The 24,001-nt window shown below is 36.5% G+C and overlaps 1 protein-coding gene and 1 pseudogene across 1 annotated transcript in view; both read left to right on the forward strand.

Moving 5' to 3' along the window:
- OLA1 (Obg like ATPase 1) overlaps positions 1 to 19,705 on the forward strand; it is a 163,933-nt gene extending 144,228 nt beyond the window's left edge. The window contains exons 8-11 of the mRNA XM_055572192.1: positions 12,792 to 12,932; positions 13,621 to 13,717; positions 15,760 to 15,882; positions 19,186 to 19,705. Coding sequence (XP_055428167.1) covers positions 12,792 to 12,932; positions 13,621 to 13,717; positions 15,760 to 15,882; positions 19,186 to 19,287 — 463 coding nt within the window. The 3' untranslated portion in view covers positions 19,288 to 19,705. The remainder of the gene's footprint in view (positions 1 to 12,791; positions 12,933 to 13,620; positions 13,718 to 15,759; positions 15,883 to 19,185) is intronic.
- A 2,007-nt stretch (positions 19,706 to 21,712) lies between these two features.
- LOC129646273 (acyl carrier protein, mitochondrial-like) lies at positions 21,713 to 22,383 on the forward strand (annotated as a pseudogene).
- The last annotated feature ends 1,618 nt before the right edge of the window (positions 22,384 to 24,001 follow it).

A 24,001-nucleotide genomic window follows, 5' to 3' on the forward strand; every position in this document is an offset into this window, starting at 1 on the left:
AAAGCCATTCTTCGCTTTATTAACAATAGATAACATATGTTGATCAGCTCACCTTGTATCAGCATGCTAAGCATCTTATATGCACTTTCTCATTTAATCTTCACAGCAATCCTGTGATGCAGATGCTATTATGATCTCTCATTTATTGATAAGAAAACTGAGACTTTAGAAAGGTTCCATGACATGGCTAGGATAATCTCCTCTGTCTGGCTTCAGTACTCTGTAACCATATTCTATACTGCCTCTCTTGGCAGGGATTATGTGTGAGTATCCTTTAATTATAGGATTCCTTTCATTAAAGTAAATTAACTTTTGTGTCTTATTTACAAAAGCTCATTTTACATACAATGTCTTTTCAATAGAATAATGGATTCCAGTGTATTATTACTTGCTAGGACAAACTATAAGCTATGAAACCAACTACAAAGTTTGATAGATGTGATTCTACTCTGACATTTCCTAGTTATCCCTTTTCTTGTATAAACATAGTCTACTAAAGCCAGTTGGCACTTTAAGACTATGCATACCAAATTATGTTGAAATAGATACTTCTATAACAGAATAATCTTCTTTCAGAAGCAGAGTCTCTGTTTGCAACTACTGAAGTTTGCATTAAGAACCTGTGTCTTTTTAAGTGCTTCTTGCTTCTCCACTGTCCCCAAATCACTGTTCTCCAAAAATACACAAACAGTGGCCTTTCTCTTTTTTATGATGACTATTTACCTTGGGTTTGTATCCTTCTGTGTCAGCTCCTTTATGCAGTCCATGTGTATCCCACATGGTAAATAGACTGAGGATTTGGATCATGAGGGAATGGACTCCTTTGTTAGAATATGGAAGCCCCCTCCAGAGGATGAATTAAGGACAACTTAAGCAAGAAGTATCCATATGGGAAAGGAGGTCTGTGCAGATTGATTCTGACATACATACCCATATTGACCTTTCCCTTGGGGGTTTCTTTCTTTCTTACTTACTTTCTTACTGTCATGAACAAAAACCCCGTTCCTTTTCTGCTTTTCCTGTTTTTATTTTTTAAGTTACGTAATTGAAAAGACCACTAAATGTATTGGTTTCTTTTCCTAAAATTCTCTATTTTAATGAAGCCAAAATCTTCCTTTATCAAGATTGTTTATCTTCTCCTCTTAATCATGCCTTCTCCCATCACAATGCTTATCATTCTTTTTTTAAATTATGCATTTATCTGTTTTTCCTTCCCCATCCCTTACATCCCGTTTTTCAAAGTTGATTGTTCAAGGTTTAACATAATGCTTATCAGTACACTTAGTTACTTACTGTATATGTTTACAATCATTGTGCTTGCATTCTTTCCAGTTACTTTTCTGTCTATAAAAAGTTGGTTAGGCAAGACTTCTTCCCAGAAATACAGACCCAGTTTTTTAAAGAACCATCATTCTTTACTTCCAGACAGTCTAACATTTTTTTTAATTCTATATTAAACCCACACACTGATAGGAGACAGCTAAGATTGGGGACTAACCTTTGAAGGCCTCCTATGTTCCAAGCACTTTAATACATCAGCCTGTGAGGATATATTATTTGTGGTGTTGGTGATTAAACTGAGGTTCAGGAAGCTTAAATAGCTTTCCCAGAATCTTATAGCTAGTATGTGATTAAACTAACATTTGAATTGGTATTTACTCCAAAATCTCGCTTTTTCTATTGATCCTGTCTATTTCTGCAGGATGGTTAGATATTGTAGGATCAAAATGTGCAAAGTATTAGCATTTTTGTCTTTTATTTTTAAATTCTCAGTTTAACTTTGGGTTTTTTATTTTTCAGATAATTAATATGCAAAAAAGTTTCCTTTTTAAAGTGGGTTTTAGTATATCCACGATGTGCCACCATCAACACTAGTTTCAAAACATTTTCATCACCCCAGAAAGAAGCTCTTTGCCCATTAATAATCCCCATTGCCTCCTCTATCTAGGCCCAGGCAACCACTAATCTACTTTCTGTGTCTTTGAATTTGTCCATTGAGGATATTTCATATAAATTGAATCATACAATATGTAGTCTTTTGTCTGTGGCTTCTTTTATTTAGTATAATGTTTTTTAAGGTTCATCCATGTTGTAGCATGTATCAGTACTTCATTTCTTTTTATGACTGAATTGCTTTCCACTGTATGGATATGCCACTTATTGTCCATCTTTTTATGTTTTTAACCATCCTAGTGGGTATAGAGGACTTCCCTAGTGGCTCAGACAGTAAAGTGTCTGTCTACAATGCGGGAGACCTGGGTTCAATCCCTGGGTTGGGAAGATGCCCTGGAGAAGGAAATGGCAACCCACTCCAGTACTCTTGCTTGGAAAATCCCATGGACAGAGGAGCCTGGTAGGCTATAGTCCATGGGGTCGCAAAGAGTTGGACACGACCGAGTGACTTCACTTCAGTGGGTATAGAATGATATCTCATTTTGGTTTTGATTTGTACATTTCTCTGATGATTAGTGATATTGAACATCTTTTCATATACATCTTGGCCATTTGTACACCTTCAGGAGAAATATCTGTTCAAATCCTTTGCCCATTTAAAATTGAGTTTCTGTCTTTTTATTACTGAGTGGTAAGTTTTCATTATTATTTAGTGGTGCTTTTTTATTGAAGTATATATTTGGTATGTAATATTGTATTGGTTTCAGGTATATGGCAAAGTAATTCAGTTATATATTTTTTCAGATTATTTTCCATTGTAGTTTATTATAAGATATTGAATATAGTTCCTTGTGTAAATGCTTGTTGCACATCTGTAATTGAATTTGTTAGTATAGTTTCTTTACTCGGCCCTTATCGGAAACATACTTTCCAAACATTTTTTTCCCATTCTATGTATTGTCACTTCACTGTCTTGATAGTGTCTTTTGGTGCACAAAATTTTAAATTTTGATAAATTCTAATTTATTTTTTCTTTGGTCGTTTGTGTTTTAAGTATCATATCTAAGAACCTATTATTACCTAATCTAAAAATGTGAAGATTTCTACCTGCTTTCTCTGAAGAGTTTTATAGTTTTAACTCTTATATTTAGATCTTTGGTCCATTTTAACTTTTGTTTGTGGATATTCACTTGTCTAAGCCCCATTTGTTAACTGTTATTTCCCTATTGAATTGTGTTAGTACCCTTTCAAAAATCGAATGATCATATCATAATCTCAACAACAACAACAAAATCGTAATTAACCCAATTTTTAAGTGGGCAAAGGACTTGAATAAACATTTATCCTAAGAAATGTCCATCATTGAATGAAAGGATAAACAAAATGTGGTATATACAGACAATGGAATATTATTCAGTCTTTAAAAAAAAAGGAAATCATGTCATCTGCTATAACGTGGATGAACCTTGAGGACACTGTGAAGTAAAATAAGCCAATCACAAAAAAAGACAAAAACCGTTATGATTCTACTTGTAAGAGGTATCTAAATTAATCACATTCATGAAAACATAGTATGGTAGTTTACAGGGGCTGGGGGTGAGGTAGGGTGGGGTGTAGTAGTTCAAGCCACATATTTACCTTGGGAATGAAAATCCACTATATTGTGATTTTTTTCTATCATAAGTGGTGCTGGAAATATTGCAGTGAACAAAATATTTTTAAAAATTCCTTTGCCCTAATAAACAGTGGCTGACTTTATTTTTCTGGGCTCCAAAATCACTGCAGATGGTGATTGCAGCCATGAAATTAAAAGATGCTTACTCCCTGGAAGGAAAGCTATGACCAACCAAGACAGCATATTGAAAAGCAGAGACATTACTTTGTCAACAAAGGTCCATCTAGTTAAGGCTATGGTTTTTCCAGTGGTCATGTATTGATGTGAGAGTTGGACTATAAAGAAAGCTGAGCGCCGAAGAATTGATGCTTTTGAACTGTGGTGTTGGAGAAGACTCTTGAGAGTCCCTTGGACTGCAAGGAGATCCAACCAGTCCATCCTAAAGGAAATCAGTCCTGAATATTCATCGGAAGGACTGATGCTGAAACTGAAACTCTAATATTTTGGCCACCTGATCCAAAGAGCTGACTCATTTGAAAAAACCCTGATGCTGGGAAAGATTGAGGGCAGGAGGACAAGGGAGCGACAGAGGATGAGATGGTTGGATGGCATCACCGACTCAATGGACATGGGTTTGGGTGGACTTCAGTAGCTGGTGATGGACCGAGAGGCCTGGCGTGCTGCGGTTCATGGGGTCACAAAGAGTCAGACACAACTGAGCAACTGAACTGAACTGAATAAGTGAGTAAGTGGGTTTACCAATGGGGCTTCCCAGGTGGCACTGGTGGTAAAGAATCCGCCTGCCAGTGCAGGAGACACAAGAGACACAGGTTCAATGCCTGGGTCAGGAAGGTCACCTGGAGTAGGGAAGGAAATAATGAGTGGAAGACAATAAACAGTAAGAACATAATATAATAAGTGCTATGAAGAAAAAATAAGTGAAAGTGAGGGAACAGAGTGACAGAAAATGGAAAAGGAGAGCTTTTTCTTTTTTTTAAGATGGTAGAAAATAACATTTAAGCAAAAATTTGAAGTGCTTTAAGATTTCAGCACTTGTATTCACTTCTGGCATATGGCATAAAATGATAGAGTTTGCAGTCTTAAAAGGATCACTTAATCATTGAATTTTAGAGCTGTTGAAAACAACAGAACTCTTTCTTCTGATGAACTCTGATGCAAAAATCCATCATGGCAGAATGATGCAGCTCTGGTTGAAATGCAAAAATGGAGCGTTTCAAACCTCCCTCTTGTTCCTCATTTTCTTTTTCCACGGTTTCTCCTCCTAGCACCTTGAAAGTTCCTGTAGGGAACCCAGAACCATTTGAAAACTTCTCAGCATTTTGCAGGTGTGTAAACTAAAGCTGCTGCTGCGGCTGCTGCCGCTAAGTCACTTCAGTCGTGTCCGACTCTGTGCAACCCCATAGACGGCAGCTCACCAGGCCCCACCGTCCCTGGGATTCTCCAGGCAAGAACACTGGAGTGGGTTGCCATTTCCTTCTCCAATGTATGAAAGTGAAAAGTGAAAGTGAAGTCGCCCAGTCGTGTCTGACTCTGTGCGACCCCATGGACTGCAGCCTACCAGGCTCCTCCGTCCATGGGATTTTCCAGGCAAGAGTACTGGAGTGGGGTGCCATTGCCTTCTCCAAACTAAAGCTAAGAGAACTTACATACTACCTATAGTCCCTCAGCTAATTATTGTCAAAACACTTTCCACTTTGTTATCCATTCAGAAAATGTCTGAACGTTCACTATATGCCAGTGCTGTGCTAGTAGAGTTCTTTAGATATATCAGGCAACAAAGACAAGTGCCTGACCTCACAAAGTTTTTATTATACTGGCAAGAGATAAACGCCCCCAAATAGGCAATTTATAACATAGGATGCAGTGTGGTAATAACATCCATCTATAGGGACGCTCAGGGAAAGCTCTACAGTAGCTGCTGTTCTAAAAAATAAGTTAGAGTTAGACCATTTAAGAGGAGCTGCGTTCATATATTCAAATGAAGAGAACCGTAAAATGTGGTCAGAGTCAGTATCAGGATGCTGCAAATAACGAAGACAATCCCAACATGTGATAGTTAAACCCAGGGTAGTTTGTCTCCAGCTTTGGTTAATTCAGTGTTCCTGTGATCGTTTTAAGAACAAGGGTTTTTCTCATCTTTCCGTACATCCATTCTTTTGGTCAAAGTATAGCTGTTAGAATTCTAGAGATAAAATCCAGACATAGTGTCCAGCAGAGACACTCTTCTTTACCCTATTTAAGAGCTAAAGGAGCCTTTCAGAATCTTCTTGAAGCCTGTAGCAAGCTTCCTCTCATGCCCTATTGACCAGAACTGGTTCACATGGCAACTCTCAGTCAAGTTGCCAGCTGGAGAATGGGATTACTATGATTTACTCAAAGTAATTAGGATTCTTCCTTAAGTTTTCTCCTGTTTATTCATTGCAACATTTGTGTGTGTGTGTGTACACAAATGTGTATATGTACAAATGCCACTTTTAATACAGTGACTGCAAAAATGAACAAGGTTTTCCAGACAGTGGTTCTGTGAGGTCCTCATAGGGAACAATTTGTGGTAATATCCCTTTTACTTGATATGAATTCAGATTTCACAGAGTCCTCTTTGCTGGGCTCATTTCTTATAATTTGAATCTAGATTCTAAAGCTAACTTACTGATGTTTTTCCAGGTATTGAGGCTTACTAGAATAAGAGAGATGTAATTATGTCTTATAAAGAAACTGTTGACCATAGTAATTCTGTTTAAACTAATTATTTTTACCCTGAATCTAAAACGTCTTTGATACTGCAGGGGTGTCAGAGCAAACATTTTCCTTATACTTTCTGAAATTCTGGTAAGTTTTTTCTCTTTTGGATTTGAGCCTGGGAGATGTGAGCAGAAATTTTTCTATTATTCTGACTCCTCTCATGTCAATGGGATAGGTAGTCAACATCTGCTAAGTTATCAGTTGGTCTGCAGAATTCTTGCAGACATTTCCATGTTTTCACTTAAAGTGCTTTTATTTTCAAAGTCCTTTAATTCAGTGCTTCTGAAAGTTTAGTGTGCATGTGAAATACCTGATGATCTTATTAAAATGCAGATTCTGAGATTCTTCATTTCTAAAAAGCACCCAGGCGATGAGACCACACTCTGTAGAGCAGAGTTTAATTGTTGTCCTGCACAGTTCCATCAAGTCAGACAAGAACATTGAAACCTGAAGTCAGTTACATAGATAACAGATGGGGATCTCTTTTAGAAGAGGGATTAGATTTCCAAGACTAATAATTAGATTAGAAGTTTTTTGTATTTCTTCTTTCTAGCTCTTTTTTTCCCATTGACTTCCTTAATAACCTCACTCTAGTAACTTTATTCAAATAGAATTTTGAAGGTTTGGGAACTTTGAATGTTCTAGAGCTAATTATTTGGTCTTGAATGAATATTGTTTATGGGGTATATGTTTGTTCCTTTTAGAACACTGCAAATGAGCTTTAATTTGCAGTGAATATGTTTGGAAAACAGAAAAGAAAAATGTGATTTTCTTAAAGTCATTATTTGGGACTTTGAACAGTTTTAATAAAAATGAGAGGAAACTTGCAAGGAAGAAGACTAGACATAAGCTCAGTGTTTATCAGTGCCCCCTGGATTTATGGTATATCTATACTTTGGAAAATTCTTCAAGAGATGGGAATACCAGACCACCTGACCTGCCTCCTGTGAAATCTGTATGCAGGTCAAGAAGCAACAGTTAGAAGTGGGCATGGAACAACAGACTGGTTCCAAATAGGAAAAGGAGTATGTCAAGGCTGTATATTGTCACCCTACTTATTTAACTTATATGCCGAGTACATCATGAGAAATTCTGGGCTGGAGGAAGCACAAGCTGGAATCAAGACTGCCAGGAGAAATATCAATAACTTCAGATATGCAGCTGACACCACCCTTATGGCAGAAAGTGAAGAAGAACTGAAGAGCCTCTTGATGAAAGTGAAAGAGGAGAGTGAAAAAGTTGGCTTAAAGCTCAACATTCAGAAAACTAAGATCATGGCATCTGGTCCCATCACTTCATGGGAAATAGATGGGGAAACAGTAGAGACTGTGTTAGACTTTATTTTTCTGGGCTCCAAAATCACTGCAGATGGTGACTGCAGCCATGAAATTAAAAGACGCTTACTACTTGGAAGGAAAGTTATGACCAACCTAGATAGCATATTAAAAAGCAGAGACATTACTTTGTCAACAAAGGTCCATCTAGTCAAGGCTATGGTTTTTCCTGTGGTCATGTATGGATGTGAGAGTTGGACTATAAAGAAAGCTGAGCACTGAAGAATTGATGCTTTTGAACTGTGGTGTTGGAGAAGACTCTTGAGAGTCTCTTGGATTACAAGGAGATCCAACCAGTCCATTCTAAAGGAGATCAGTCCTGGGCATTCATTGGAAGGACTGATGCTGAAGCTGAAACTCCAATACTTTGGCCACCTGATGCGAAGAGCTGACTCATTGGAAAAACCCTGATGCTGGGAAAGATTGAGGGCAGGAGGAGAAGGGGATGACAGAGGATGAGATGGTTGGAAGGCATCACCAACTCAGTGGACATGGATTTGGGTGGACTCTGGCAGTTGGTGATGGACCAGGAGGCCTGGCGTGCTGCGGTTCATGGGGTCGCAAAGAGTCGGACACGACTGAGCGACTGAACTGAACTGAACTGAACTTGGCTTTAGTGCTAAATTGTGCCATCTTTAAAGAATTTTTAGAAAATTAGAATTTGAGTAGCTGGGCATAGTTGAATGACTGGATGGACGTGAAGTGTAGAAAAGAATAAATTAAAATACATATTAAAGTATATCAGAGAAAAGTATATCAGGAGTTTAAGTTGCAAAAATTTAGTTTTATGCAGAATATCAAATAGTACCACTGAGATGGACTCATCCAATACAGGAAGCTCCCTTCTTGTTTCTCGTATATAGAAACATCAGAGGAAATAACCAGGAAAGATAGTATTTTTGATGATGTGGTATTTTTAGAACATGGCAGGACTTGAAAGCAAGAAAAGGGGTTCTCAAGGGTCAGAAACAAAGAGGAAACTCTGGTAGAAAGTGAACCAACAGTGTATGGTCCTCAGGGAAAATATCTCATATGGCTTAGAGGCCTTAGTGTCCATATAGGAATAAGACTCAAGACACACGCTACAGGTGCCAGAAGTGCACACTCGTAAAACCTAGAAAGAGCTGTCCTTTCCATGTCAGACACTAGAAACATGCACCCCCAGCTCCCACCCCTTTTATAAAAGGGAAGAAACGGTTATTCTCAGGAAACTAGAGACTGGGCCTCACTGTCTACATTACCAATAACCTAGTGCAGAAACTCTAAGCCTCAAAATGATCCAGAGCCCAAAATCCTCCATAGGTCTTTCCCTAGAAGAAAAAAACCCCACAAAACTATGTCATAAATATATCTCAACAACCCAGGGGTTTGATCACAGATTCTCTTGGAACGAAATAGCTCCTGCCAAATGATCACACATCCAAGAATAACAGCACATACACAGGAGCCACCTGTTTTGAGAGATTAGAAGATGGCATGTTAAAGGGGGTCAGGCAGAGTTATACACAAGAAACTAGAAGTAACTAGAACAGTCTGAAAGAAACCTTCAGTTAATCTTTTAAAAATATTGTAGGGAATGAGAATTCATTAAACAAGAATAAAATGTTACCAAAAAAGAACAGGTAGATTTCAAAGACAGACAAATGTAATTTTTAGAAATAAAATTTGTATCTGGGAAGAGAAATACAAACCATGTAAATTAACCCAAGGAAAATCAAATTATGAAATCTGAAATTTCGTGACTGGATAAGAAGGTCAGATTATAAAACCAAAAATAAATTTGAGACATAATCTTTTAGAAATCTAAAGCTAGCTTAATACTAAAGATGTCATTTTGCCAAAGACTCTACCATATCAAAACCTGCCAGTGAATTTCAAAGCATAACCCTTTAGCCTTAAAATTGATTGTCCCTGCTTAGTCCGCTTGCTGTAGAATCATTAGTAGTAAGAAAAGTACCGCTAATGGCAGTTCTTCTTTCCATTTGTCGCTCATAAAACTTTGGGGAAATCAGTGTGGCTCTGACTCCTTATCGGCAATCTGCAGCTTTGTGCAATAATCTGTTTATATAAATTTATAAAATAAATGTTGTGAAAGTCTTTACAGTTTAACTCCTTGCGAGTGTCCTGTCTTTACTGTTTCTTCTCCCCTCCTATAATTTGGTATTCTATGACAATATCATTATTATTTTGCTTACTATTAGATAGTTTTCTTTAGACATTGGCGAACATTTGTGTATGGAGATTACTATTCAGTCACTTTGACAGCGTGTATTGTACTTGAAATTGTTTTTCTTGTAGTGGTCCTGAGTGCGACTTTGATTTTCCGTATTCCCTCATGTACCATAGCTCACATTTTTGAGATGAGTTTGGGGTACGGTTTGCAGCAACAGAATAGATAGCTTTCTGCAAAAGGTAACTGGTCCCAATGGGGTTCAAACTTGTGATCTTGGCCTCATTATCACACTTTTGTAACCATCAGACCTAATAGATATATTATATGTATTTTAGTCTATAATCTTGAAATCAAGTCATATTTTTAATTACTCAAGGTTTATTTCAAATATGTAATTAAAAATTACTTTGGGGCATTTCTCACTTTTGTTTGATAGTAAAAGTAACAAAAGTAAAGCAGACAGCCAAAGAACCTAACTCACTTTTCATCTTCCCTGTGTTTTCTATGACAGGGAAAGTCACAAAAGTGAAGCTCGCAGGCAAAGACCTAACTCACTTTACGGAGAGTGCCACGGTACCTTTTTCTTTTAGTGAGGCTGTAGCAGGTCTGATGTCAGTCACTTTAGAGACCTTTAGACCTCAGTGCTCATTTATTGCTAACATGTTCCAGCTCTGCTTCTGCATTATGAAGATCATCTGTCAACACTTTGAGATATTCTCCTTTGTTATTAAGCTTGTGATGCTCTACACTGGCAGGTTTTTTGCCAATTATAGTTAAGGTACAATAGTGTATTCAGCAGATCAAAGTCTCGCATTGGCGGTAGAGGAATGATTTGTAAGTCTTTATTCATCTGAATTGTACAATAGAACACCTGAGGAATGCAAATAATCCCTCTGAGGAGTCTGCAGGAAAGGCTGTTAAAATGACAGGGTAAAACTATTGTTATTCTGAATTGATATTTTAGCCAAAGTCATTATTTCTTATCTTGTTGTCTCATAACTATTCTAGTTTTATTAGCTATGTTGACCATATTTTTGAAACAAAATGTGTATGATATTTTTGTTTTCTTTTGCATGGGCTTGTTTTATTTTATTTTCATTGAATCTATATTTGGTATGTTATTTTTCCTTTTTTTATTACATTTCTGATTCTGGCTTGCGGTTACTAAACCATCAATGAAAAATTTTAAAATACAGTTTTGTTTGAATAGTGTAAGTCTGTAAAATAAGTTAGAATCTCATAATGTTCTTTCCTTCATAATTTTGGATAAGAAAACAACTGGTTTGGATTTCCTCTTTTAAAGGACATATATTTGGTTCCAAAATACATCTTAGGGGTTGGTCCATTATTTCTAGGATATGACCAAAAGGGGAAAAAAAAATATTACAAAGATAAAAAATCACTGATAGTTTGTTGTGTTTTTTTTTGGCCACACCATGCAGCATGTGGGATCTTAATTCCCCAACCAGGGATTGAACTTGTGCTCCCTGCAATGAAAGCATGGAATCTTAACCACTGGACCACCAGGGAGTTCCCCATTGATAAATAGTAAATAAATAAATTATAGGTTAGCCTCATATAGCAAACATGTATGAACTGTTGTGTGAGTTTTTCATTCCTTTATCCCATTCTACTCAGTAGTCCATGTTCTTAGTTTTCTGACAACTCTGATCCCTGCCGTTTTGTTTGATGGTGAGTGTTAGGATTTAGTTCTTGTGTTTCTTATCCACTGTAGTGGTATTTTACATTGTTTTTTTTAAGGATTTCTGCCTCAATTTTCTATCATGATAGTTATTAAAGCCTTGGTCTAAATATGCGAGACAAGTATAAGTGATATACCTTGAACTGTGAAATCTATACCATTTCCATACTAAGCTCTATCCCAGAATCATAGGCATGTCTGCTGTGATTATCTGAGAATAAAAATATTAATAGTAATTGCTGTTAATATTTGTTTATGATATGCCAAGCTTTACTTCTCTAGGTTCTTTACCTACAGTATAATGTGTACTCTATTTCTGTGAATAAGGAAACTGAAGTTTAGAAAGGTTTAGAAACCTGCCAAGAGTAAAAAGCTAGCATAGTGGTAGGATCAGAACCTAGTTCATATACTCACTACACTTACTTCATTTATGCTCTAACTGCCACTTTGCTAAATTGCTCCATGCTTACAAAATTCTGTAAAGCAATTATCCTTCAATAAAAAATAAATTACAAAGAAAAAAAATTCCATGCTTGGGAAGAAATCACTCAATAATGCTTTAGAATCTGAAATGATTCTGAAAAGAATCAATAATGTCTTTTCAGGTAATACTTGATATCAATTTCCTAACTGATTTGGCTTTCCAAACCCTTTTCTATTAAAGGAATTTATTTCCTCTGTAGTTCTGTTATTCATGATTCTACAAAAGTGAGATTCATAAGAACAATGTATACACAATCAACCAGGTTTGTAAACCTATATATTTGGACTTTGGGGGGCGGATTAGCAAAAATCTCAAAACCAGTGACAACTGTAAGGCCTTGTTAGTCCAAGAAGGAATTGAACCAGGCATATAGATACCTGGGGGAACAAATTAATTATTTGTCAAAGCTCCTCAAAATTAGCTGATACTTTTAGGTGTGATTCCTATAAATCCAGAACTTTCTGTTTTTTGCTTTTTAAAAATTTATTTTGTAAAGGAAGATAGTAAATCATAACATTGAGATTCTCAAGGTCACAGGTGTTACTACTGAATGAATTTAGTGTAACTGCAAAAAGTTTTAAAATATTTGTATGATAGTTCCTATAGATAATATGTTAACGTAAAACTAGATTACAGTAAAATATTATGGCGTGTACCTGAAGCAGTTGCTGCCTGTTAATGCCTTGACCTTGGAAAGCTATACACAAAAAGATGGCATCATAAAACCGTGCAATTCTTATGAATATGTATGCGCTACTTGATAATAATGAATGTGGTACAGTCATGCATGCACTACAAGATAATGTTGTGCCCTTTTTTGTCTACAGGTTGATAAAAATTAAAGAGTGGGTGGACAAGTATGACCCAGGTGCCTTGGTCATTCCTTTTAGTGGGGCCTTGGAACTCCGGTTGCAAGAATTGAGTGCTGAGGAGAGACAGAAGTATCTGGAAGCGAACATGACACAAAGGTTAATTAGCATTCATTTTCCCTACACTTTATTATCAACTATTTCCTTGCAGTAATTTAATTGCTTGCGCTGATAGAATAATAAATGACAGAGTAATTACCATTATAAAGAGGGAATCTTCTCCTTTCTTTACCATGAGACAGAGTGAAAAGATTTATTTTAAATTAAGTTTTTAACTGTCATCTGTCATCTCCGTACAGTGTTTTAATTATAACATAGGTATTAGTTATGTATATTTTTGAGAAGGAATGATCGCCAAAACTCTTTGGTCATGTTCAGTGGGGGCGGGGAAAGAGTGAATCAATTGCCTTAATTTTTTTCTGAGTAACAGTAATATATTGTTTAAACATTGGATTTCAGTCAAATAATTTTGCTTTCATGACCCACGTCTGGGAAATAATTGATATTGGAGGAAAATAACCATAAAATGGGTAGATCAAATTTTTCTTTTTCTATAGTAAACAATTCAAAGTGATATATTCAGACTAATATAATTAAAACTAATTTTTGAAGAGATTTTTTAGGAATAGTTACATGCTTTCTGACCTCTTCAAGTGTATTATAAAAGAAAAATGGTCATTTACTAATCTCTCTAACATTTTCTGCTTGAAATGAATATTTTAGGTTCATACTGATCTCTGGCACAATCTACTTATATGTTGAGTGAATTTGTTTCATTTTATTTCAGCGCTTTGCCAAAGATCATTAAGGCTGGGTTTGCAGCACTCCAACTAGAATACTTTTTCACTGCAGGCCCAGATGAAGTGCGTGCATGGACCATCAGGGTAAGATTCATACTTATTCATCAGCTATATCCAGTTCCACACTATTGAATTCAGATTGATATCACTGACTTTGAAGTTTGTCATGGTGGCGGTTAGCTAGTCATTACAGATGAGGTTTTTGTCCAGGATAACTTTAATTATTTGTGAGCTGCTGAACAGTGAAAGTGGAGCGGCATTGATTGAGGCAGGTAACAATTGATTCTGCCTATTACATAGTCTGAATTTCTTCATCCTGTAGAATCTGTCTACCCTCCTCCTGTGGTCAGAGATAAGACGCACCAGTATTGTGCTTGCTTAATCTGTGTGACTGGGTTTGTCTGCAGTGAAATTGATGTTGCTTTTCATTTTGTATTCGCTAAGTTTGTTTGGGTTGCGGGTGATTCTTTCCTCCTTTGCTTTGCTCGGATTACATTTTCAGCAATAAAAGCAATATGACATCATTATGCTCTTCATAGATACACAGTTGGGCTCAAAGAGCTAAACCCAATGTGTAATAATTCATGCCTTTTAAAATTTGAATTTATAGAAATAGTGTTTATTTTTACAGTGTTTTATATTCAGTCTTCTTTAATAATGTGATCCATATTTTTAAAATATTGATATATAACTGATTGCCACCAGAAAGAATGACTAATTTATTCCCAAAGGACAATAGAAACAGAACTGTAATGGCTGGCTTTTAAGTGAAAATACATTGTAATACGGTAGTTACTGTTGAAAAATATTTTGAAACATATGTAATCCAAAATCGTGTTACAGAATCTAAAAATAACATCTGAACTTTCAGAAATATTCAGTGTCTTATTCATTCTTTTATTATGCTTTCTTAGTGTATGGTACATGATGAATTTTAGGGCTGCTTTCATTCCTGTTTTCACTGGCTACATTAATTTATTATTACATTTATTTTGATTTAAGATGGATAGGAACATGAAGTCAGTTCAGCATAATGTTAAAGGCGTCGTGTGAATGTGAGATCCACTTTTCTTTGATCTCCTCTTTTCTTTGTTAAAAAAAACCATTTGATTGACTTACAACTAAGGTCCTTTCATATCGACATACAAATTATGTCAAAGCAATTTGGGTTGGTAAACAAATTGCTAGGATTTATTTTTACTGTATATTTTAAAGCCTTAAAACTTCCAAACTTAAGTATGTGCAGAAGGAAAGATAACATGTTCTGGGCTTGAAAATGTGAAAGCTGGTTTATCTTAAGACTGATTGCAAGTACCCATGATCTGATGCGCTAGGGTATTTAGTCAGGTAAGCATCAGTGAGTAGCCATATTAACCCAATACATCTTTTATTGTAAAAACTGTGCTTTATAGTGTCAGACTCCTTATCACTTTAACATGCTTTATTAAGCAGCCTTTAGGTCACCATTATTTCTCAAATTTCTTTCCATGGTTGTGTGTGTCTGGAATGTATGTCCTTGTAGTTTAACATATGGGGTAATTATAAAACATTTCTCTTCCTATATCAACTTGAATTTTCTCTCATGGTGGTTAGATGCAGGGTTCATTATGTAAAGTGTTCAAAATTTTATGAGGATTTAAAAATTATTTGCTGAACATAGATTGTATGATTTGTTGGAAATATCTTAAAAATGTCCCTTTATATATTGATTTTTATATGTTCTTTAGATGAGCTGAAATTTTCAAGGCTTTTTATCTTTTTAAAACCTTTGATAATTCAGCTTGAAAGCTACTTTTAAAATCCTTTTTTTTTTTACCACCGTGAAGAATAGAAAATCGAAATGAAACCTACACCAAACCAGGCCACTGCATCTAAATCGATAAATCTGTGGATGACTGTTAGGAAAAACAAAGCTACACTTCTTTAACATCTACTGATTTGTCTGTGCTAAATCTGCTGCACAGATAGTGCCCTATATTGAAAATGTTCTAATTGTATATCAGACATCTTAACTGTTATTAAACTAAGTTTAAGTTGAACCCAACTGCAGATAAAACAAAAGAAACTCTACGCTTTCAGTCAGTCATCTTAAATGCAATTAGTTTTCCCTGGTCTTCCTTTCAAAGAAAGGGACGAAGGCTCCTCAAGCTGCAGGAAAGATTCACACAGATTTTGAAAAAGGATTCATTATGGCTGAAGTAATGAAATACGAAGATTTTAAAGAGGAAGGTTCTGAAAATGCAGTCAAGGTAAGGAATTATTTTCTAGTTTCATACTTAATAATTTTTGCTGATATGAAGATACTCATGATTCAAATGAATGATAACGATCTTTTAAACTGTGTCAGCGTTAATGTTAACTATCAACTGTATGTACTATCAACTGAGCCATAGATATTTACATACTTTTAGGCAGTTTTTTAAATGTATAAATTGTTATTAATTTTGTGGTGTTTTTCTAAAACTGAAAAAGAAATTTTAAAGCTGGCTTTAAGTAGTTATCAATAATTTCAAAGAATTTGTTCACTGATGACCGTGAAAACTTGCACTTATTATACTTGAATATCTGAAATAAAAGTAGTATGTATATGTATATGGGTTAATTCAAGGAAAACAATGTAAATTTAGTCAAATAAAACCTGTTTTTGCTGAACTTCATGGTTGTACTTTTTTTAAAAAAGATCTCTGAGAGCTTAATTTGCTTTCTCAACACTAGAGGGCAGGTCCAAAATTGTGCTTTATTTTAGCTAATAAGTATAATTTAGTTTGCATCCACTAATAGTGAAGCTGTGTTATACAGACGTAATGAATGATTTCTTTTAATGTAAACTCTGTTACAGACTTGATTTTGTTTGACTTTATTAGGTTTACTTAGCAAAATCCAGTAGGTGTGTCAACTCTAATCAACAGACAGGTCAGGGAGGTAAACTGACATTATAAGCAGGCGTCTTTACCTTTAATTTGTTATTTGAAGACTAGTATAGAAAATGTTTTAAAAAATTTTTTAGAGCAGTCTTGTATATTTCCTAATTTTAAAGAAATCCAAAAAAGTTTATTTCAAGTTTATTCTCATTGGTATCATTGGAGAGATCATATGGAACAGCAGGACTATAATAGAATTGTTGAAAGCCCAGGAAGAGAAGGAGGAAATCTTGGTGTAGTTGGTTCAATGTGGAATGAGAGCCATTTTGTTTTTTTTAAAGGCGTGAAAGAAGTTACACTTTATACTAAACAAAGTCATTAACTTCTCAGTGTTGTCATCTGTGGCGATAGTTAGATATGCAAGTTCAGTGTGTTAAGATTGAACTTTGTCAAGAATACTAATTAGATTTGAAAACTCTCAGATTATTTTTCAACATGTTATGTCATGCTGGCATGTATATTTTTCATAGACTAAAGGTTAAAATAAGGATACTTTTCTATTACTAGAATTCAGAAATCAGATGCTGCTTTTTTATTTTCTCATGGGATAAGCCTGTTTTACCAACCCTTAATAGATGTCTATGTTGTAATTTATAAACTTGAAAGTTATATAAATTCTGAATACTTCCTTTAACAATACAGAAATTTTATAATATACAGTAAAAAAAAAAATGTTGCCTGCTTGTAGAAATGCTTAACAATAACTAGGAAGTTTTATGCAATAAACTGGAAAAGGTTGACCTCTGGCTTTTCAGCTTAGAATACCATTAAGTATTTTAGGCTTTTTTTTTCTTTTTTAATTTCCAAAACTAACATTTCAAAATTTGAACTCCAAATTAAATAAAGCATTTATGAATTTCTTTTATTCAGCAAATACTTGCATATTATCACATAAGTTTTAGGTTTGAGAGCAAGATTGTGTATATGTGTATGTATGTATATGTATTTCAAACATCAGTGCAGCATAACTAATTTAATGCCAGTGCTGTGAACTATATACTGAATAGCTCTGTGTGGGCTTTGTAGTCTACAGGGATATCACATTATTAGCAATCATATCTGCTTAGGCAAAGCTGGCTTCTACAGATGGCTGCTTTCAAGTGCAAATGAACTGGTTAGACGTGTCTTGTTTAATACATACTCAAGATTCACAAATGGGTATTGATTTTTTTTTCCAACCAGTGTTTCTGATAGCAGTGGAAATGGATTAAATGGTCTCTAGAGAATTTAAAGGAACACTGTCACCTTTAATTAGTAGTAAACTTGAGTCATAACAAAGTATATAAACTTACACTCAATATGTCATGCCAATTATGTATTTGATTTAACTTGTCTATATAGTTTTATAACATTGGACTTTAGATTCTCAAGACAAGTAGCACACGGCCTTCCATACATCACAACTTTGGAAAAAATCATATAAGAGTAGTGTGTGTGTGTGTGTATGCCTTTTAAAATGTTAGGGTATGTTGACTTTTTAAAAATTAGCTTCATTTTTAAAAGCACTTAGTAGGTGATTTTTATATGTGGTCTAGATAATTGTAATATGCTTACTAGGGCTCTGTGACCTGGTTTGTTGATTTTAACCTCAGATGTATGATCTTAGTCTTGTTTCTGGTTAGTATAATTGCACTTGACTTTGAACATTCTTATCAATAGCTTCAAAGGGAAGTACTAATCTTGTTGGTCAAAGGTTTTGTGTTCTCGATAAATTCTAGCAGAAGGAAAATACTTTTGAGAATTTTTTGTTTTTCTGAAAGACCCTCAGGTCCCCAGTGTCGAGTGGTTGACGTCAGGCCACGCAGGACAGGGTTGGTGGTGTGCAGTGTTCAGTGTGGATGCGTAGATACTGAAGACCTGTTGTGCTGAGGATGAAGTGTGTGTGCTGTGCCCCGCAGTGAGCCTGAGTCTCTGTGCAACTGCTGCTTATTTGTATAAGAATCACCAGAAGATTGCTCATCTTGATCTGCGTGCCAGCAGGTGGAATCAGTTGCTTTGCCGACTGATTTACAAGTGGAAAAAAATACCTATCTTCGCATTTCCAACCTGTTAGAGTCTGCTTGTAACTAGTGCCATTAGTCAGTAAACTTCTGTGTGTTGAATTTTAGTATACACCACTGTGTACGGCCATTGTCAAGTTAAAAACTACAAAGAAGCAATTTAAAATCTGTAATTACAGTTGATACTTGTAGCATGCTGTGTCTTTGGCATCATCAGTATCACCAAAGAATATCTTTAAGTAAATATTGCAGCTTTAACCTAGCTATATAATCTTTTTTTCCTGCCTGGTTTGATCTGTTTGTTACAGTGACTTGCCGGATGTTTGCAGACACATCAGAAATGTACCATAAACAGCATGTAATGAAACTTAATGATATTGGTATAATTACATTTATGTACCAACAATTTAGTGGAGAATACATTATGATTATGTATGTATGGAAAATCTAGTGCTGCCCAAATCACGAATACTTTGCTCCAAGTCTAGTTTTGAACTTGTGTGCCTTCCTGTATTTTTTTTTTTCTTTAATCTGACCCAAGATGTGGAACACTTTTTGCATGTGCTCCTACCATTTACCTTATATATTTCATTGTAAACTAACATATTTCCTTTGTATTTCTTATTTACAGGCTGCTGGAAAGTACAGACAACAAGGCAGAAATTATATTGTTGAAGATGGAGATATTATCTTCTTCAAATTTAATACACCTCAGCAACCGAAGAAGAAATAAATTTTAATTAGTGCTCAGATAAATGTACAACTTCCAAAAGGCATATACTTTTTTTTTTTTTTTTAATTAAAATTTCTGAAAACTGAAAGGGCAGGTAAAGTTGGGATGATGGGAATCTTCTACGAACAATTATTTTTATTTGTTTTAAAATTAAAATACTGTGTACCTCCAATGAGATGCAAGTTCACCAAATGTGAACAGCTTTGCTTTTCACGTGATTAAGACCCTACTCCAAATTGTAGAAGCTTTTCAGGAACCATATTACTCTCATGATACTTCATTAATCTCCATCATGTATGCCAAGCCTGACACATTTGACAGTGAGGACAATGTGGCTTGCTCCTTTTTGAATCTACAGATAATGCATGTTTTACAGTACTCCAGATGTCTACACTCAATAAAACATTTGACAAAACCAGCCTTGGTGTGTTTGGGGATGTCTGTATTGACTGACTGTGGTGTGCTGAATGCGATACGGCACCTGGCGGCTGCTGATTACAGAATTTTAAGGCGTGCGTATGACACAGTAACTAGCGTGTGGGGCAGCTGCAATTGTATCTTAAAAGTGGGTCTTTCATAGGAATCAGAAGAATAGCCTACCAGGGATTTGTCTCCAGAAAGTTAATTAATTTGTAGATAGACATTTATTGAAAGATGATAGCAATGATATCACAGAAGATATATCCTAGGTGACTATGACCAGAAAGAAAACAGTGCTGGGGAAAAATTCTACCTCAAAAATTAGAGGATTTCTTGTTGTTGTTGTTGTTGTTCTGACCATATTGGAGAGAATGTTCATTTTTAATCATTCCTTTGAAATTATTGTGATGAAATTGTTGTGAAAACTAACCCATTCATATCTGATGAGTTATAATTTTGTTTTGATTCAGTAGTGAGTATAAAAATTAGTTACTAAAAAGATTAGATCTTGAAAATTATAAAACTTTTAAAATACTTGCTATTAAAATATTTTAAGATGAGTTGAAACTTGAGCATATGCAAGTTAAGCACTTTATAAAATTGTAGCAGAAAATTCTGAAAGAAAAATATGGTTAAGTAGTTATCTGGAGATCATTTCCAACCTGATCCGTTTGCCACTTAGCCTTCTTCTCTTATGGTGACAGTCGTAGGGTTCCTCCCTGAACCCTCCCTTTCTCTCCCAGTTAATACTCCTGCAAAGCTGCCCTTGTCCCTACCCATGGCCCTTTTGTGCTCCTCTGTGATCAGAGGATCATTTCAGTTAAGTGCAGACCCCCAAGTAGGCCAGCTCTTGCCTCTACTGTGTTATTTTGTTACATTAAAGGTAAAAATACACATAAACTTAACATTGAAAGTTACTTAATGTAGCACAAAAAGCAAGAAGTGATTTTAAGGGCAGTTTGCTATAAAGAGGGCTTCCCTGGTGGCTCAGATGGTAAAGAATCTGCCTGCAATGCAGGAGACCTGGGTTCTATCCCTGGGTCAGAAAGATCCCCTGGAGAAGGGAGTGGCAACCCAGTCCAGTATTCTTGCCTGGAGAATTCATAGACAGAGGAGCCTGGTGGGCTACAGAGGACAGAGGACCCCTGGTGGGGTCACAAAGAGTCAGACGCAACTGAGTGACTAACACTTTCACTTCTTTCACTTGCTATAAAGAGGAAAGGGTGCTTAAAGAGGATTTGATTGAGTAATGAATACAGTTTAGAAGCTCTTTAGTTGAGTATGTTCTTTATGAGAATCAGATACTGATACTCTTTTGCTAACATAAAAATCAGAACTGCAGCAGGGAAATAATAAAATTAAGTGAACAAAAAAAATTTTTTTTTTTTAAGGATTAAGTAAAACATAAGTGAAACTAGGGTACAGGTGCAATTGACCAAGTTTGCAGTGAAAATTCCTGTTATTCTTCTGAATTGGAGAAATGTAGAGATTTGTGGATTGTTTGGGATTTCACCAATATAAGAAGAAATCCAATCTCTTGCTTTTGAGTCCTCTCCAAAATAAACTGCATAGATGTCTTAAAGAAGTTTGGAATCTCATTTGAAAGGCTTCAAGATTGTGTAATTTTACTTTCTCTTAACTTCTAATGTGATATTTGCACATTGCAGAATAGAAGTTTTAATAAGAGACAGGAGTTCGTTTTGAAGTAACTGCCTTCATTAGGGCTGAAATGAAATGCTGGAGATGTTTAATTTGGTTAGAAGTCCTACAGTATTCTGTATGTGTGTACAAATTTTTATTTTCTACAAAAGTTGAGAATTCCAAGAACTTTTGCATGTAGATAACTGGGTATATACCTATATCTTCATGGTTCCCCCCTTTTAATATTGGTGATAGTTCATGTATTTTTAGGATTATAAGTGACTTTTTTTTTACTTATCTATAGATCCATCTTAATCAGATTTTTTGGTAAGAGAAATTTGATTTTAAAAAGTTCCCGAGATCCTGGGTCAGCATAGCCATGGCAACTCGTGTCCTTTGCGCCTGTGTCCGCACGGCGCCTGTGTTCCCACGGCCTTCGCGCCACTGCCCAGGCTCCGCACGCTAGCCGCGGCTCGGCCGCTCAGCACTACCCTCTTCGCGGCGGAGACCCGGACGAGGCCTGGGGCTCCGCTGCCGGCCTTGGTGCTCACGCAGGTTCCAGGCAGAGTTACACAGCTGTGCCGCCAGTATAGCGACGCACCACCTTTGACATTGGAGGGAAATCAAGGACCGTGTTCTTTACGTCTTGAAACTCTATGACAAGATTGACCCAGAAAAGCTTTCAGTAAATTCCCATTTTATGAAAGACCTGGGCTTAGACAGTTTGGACCAAGTGGAGATTATCATGGCCATGGCAGATGAATTTGGGTTTGAAATTCCTGATATAGATGCGGAGAAGTTAATGTGCGCACAAGAAATTGTAGATCACATTGCAGATAAGAAGGATGTATATGAAGAAAATATCAGACCCCTTTTCCTCACTGAGAGAAGGCTCAGAAGATGCTGGCGAGTGTCTGGCAGTGAGAACACATTTCTGCATCATTGCTGACTTTGAGAGTAATTCTGTTTAGACTTGTATTTAAATTGTCTTAAGTGTTTTTGCTCTTTGAAAATAAATCTGTAAAACCAAAAAAACCAGAAGTTCCTGATAGCATTTTCATTTCGTTTTTATCATATCACCTTTATAACTTCACTTTGGGCTTGGCTCAAACCCTATTTTGATACCACTCCAGGGGAGCATTCTGTATCTGCTTTCTTAACAGATAGTAGAGGTGCTTTCATGCTTTGGCAAGCAACCAAGGAGGGAAGAACCTGTCATCAGGGGCCTGTGTCTGTGGCCTGCAGGGAGGGCCCATGGGGCCCATCCAGTGCAGTCTCTTGCCTCAGGAGGGTGGAAAAGAGGGATAAATATGATATGTTCAATTTCTTTGGTCCTTCTGGCCTGCATGCAAATTGCCATTTTTTTCTGGTGAAATAAGCCATCTGTTGCCTTAGAGTATAAGGAGTAGAACAAATCTCCATTTAATTTTCAATCACATGTTCCTAGTCCTGTTGGTATTGTTTTATAAAACTTTACTCTCTAGATCATAAATATAAACTATTTGTTTGAGGAAGGTTATTTGCAGGTTATCTCATCCATCCTATGTGGATTTTATTGTGAGAAAATGACTTTACAGGAGGGTATGCTAGTTGTCTACCACAGGGCATTCTTTCTTTATAGTTTAAATAGTGAATGGCTGGGCACCCACCCAGCTGCAGACAGACTATCAGGCAGACTCTGCAGCTAGGTGGAGGTCATGTGACTAAGTTCTTGTCAGAGGAATGTGAATGAATGCCTTAAGACCTTGGAAACCCCTCCCCTCAGGAGCTCCTTTCCTCCCAGAAAACCCACTGTTAATCATGCAAACAAAGACAGCACCTTAGTGGACAGCAGAGCAGAGGTATGGCAGGAACCTGCATCTCTGAAGGACTCTGGTGAGCAGAGCACACAGGCCCTGACTGCTTCCCTTGGGACTGGTACGTGAAAGAGAAATAAACTGTACTGTTCTTTAAGCTACTGTATTCGAGCTACCATATTTCTTTTGTAGCAGCTGGCTTTTTACCTAGGCACATACAGACATTGCCTGGTCTTGTCTCCATTATACCTTCTTTGGAATTTATACCTTCTGTTCTGTTACGAGCACAGATGTATTGGGTGGAAAGAGCTTCTAATCCAATCTGGATCAGGCACCACCGCTACTGCTTCAGCGTTGCCTTCTGTAAATTACTCCTCCTCTCTTCCACTCTTCACATGTATAATGAAGATCATAGATTAACTGGCCTAGTGGAAAAGGACTAAAGAGAGTTCCAGATACATAACCACCACACAATAAATGTAAATACCATATAGTTACCTTTACTGCCCCTGCCAAGTTGCCTCAGTCGTGTCCGACTCTGTGCGACCCCATAGACGGCAGCCCACCAGGCTCCCCCGTCCCTGGGATTCTCCAGGCAAGAACACTGGAGTGGGTTGCCATTTCCTTCTCCAATGTGTGAAAGTGAAGTTGCTCAGTCGTGTCTGACCCTCAGCGACCCCATGGACTGCAGCCTACCAGGCTCCTCCATCCATGGGATTCTCCAGGCAGGAGTACTGGAGTAGGGTGCCATTGCCTTCTCCTTACCTTTAACATCACCCCAAAGTGTAACCACTCTTAAATAGGCCTTATGAACCACACACAAGAAGACTATAGAGCGTGTATTTCTTAAATACCTG

The sequence above is a fragment of the Bubalus kerabau genome, chromosome 3 (assembly GCF_029407905.1).
Source record: "Bubalus kerabau isolate K-KA32 ecotype Philippines breed swamp buffalo chromosome 3, PCC_UOA_SB_1v2, whole genome shotgun sequence".
Taxonomy (NCBI): Eukaryota; Metazoa; Chordata; class Mammalia; order Artiodactyla; family Bovidae; genus Bubalus; species Bubalus kerabau.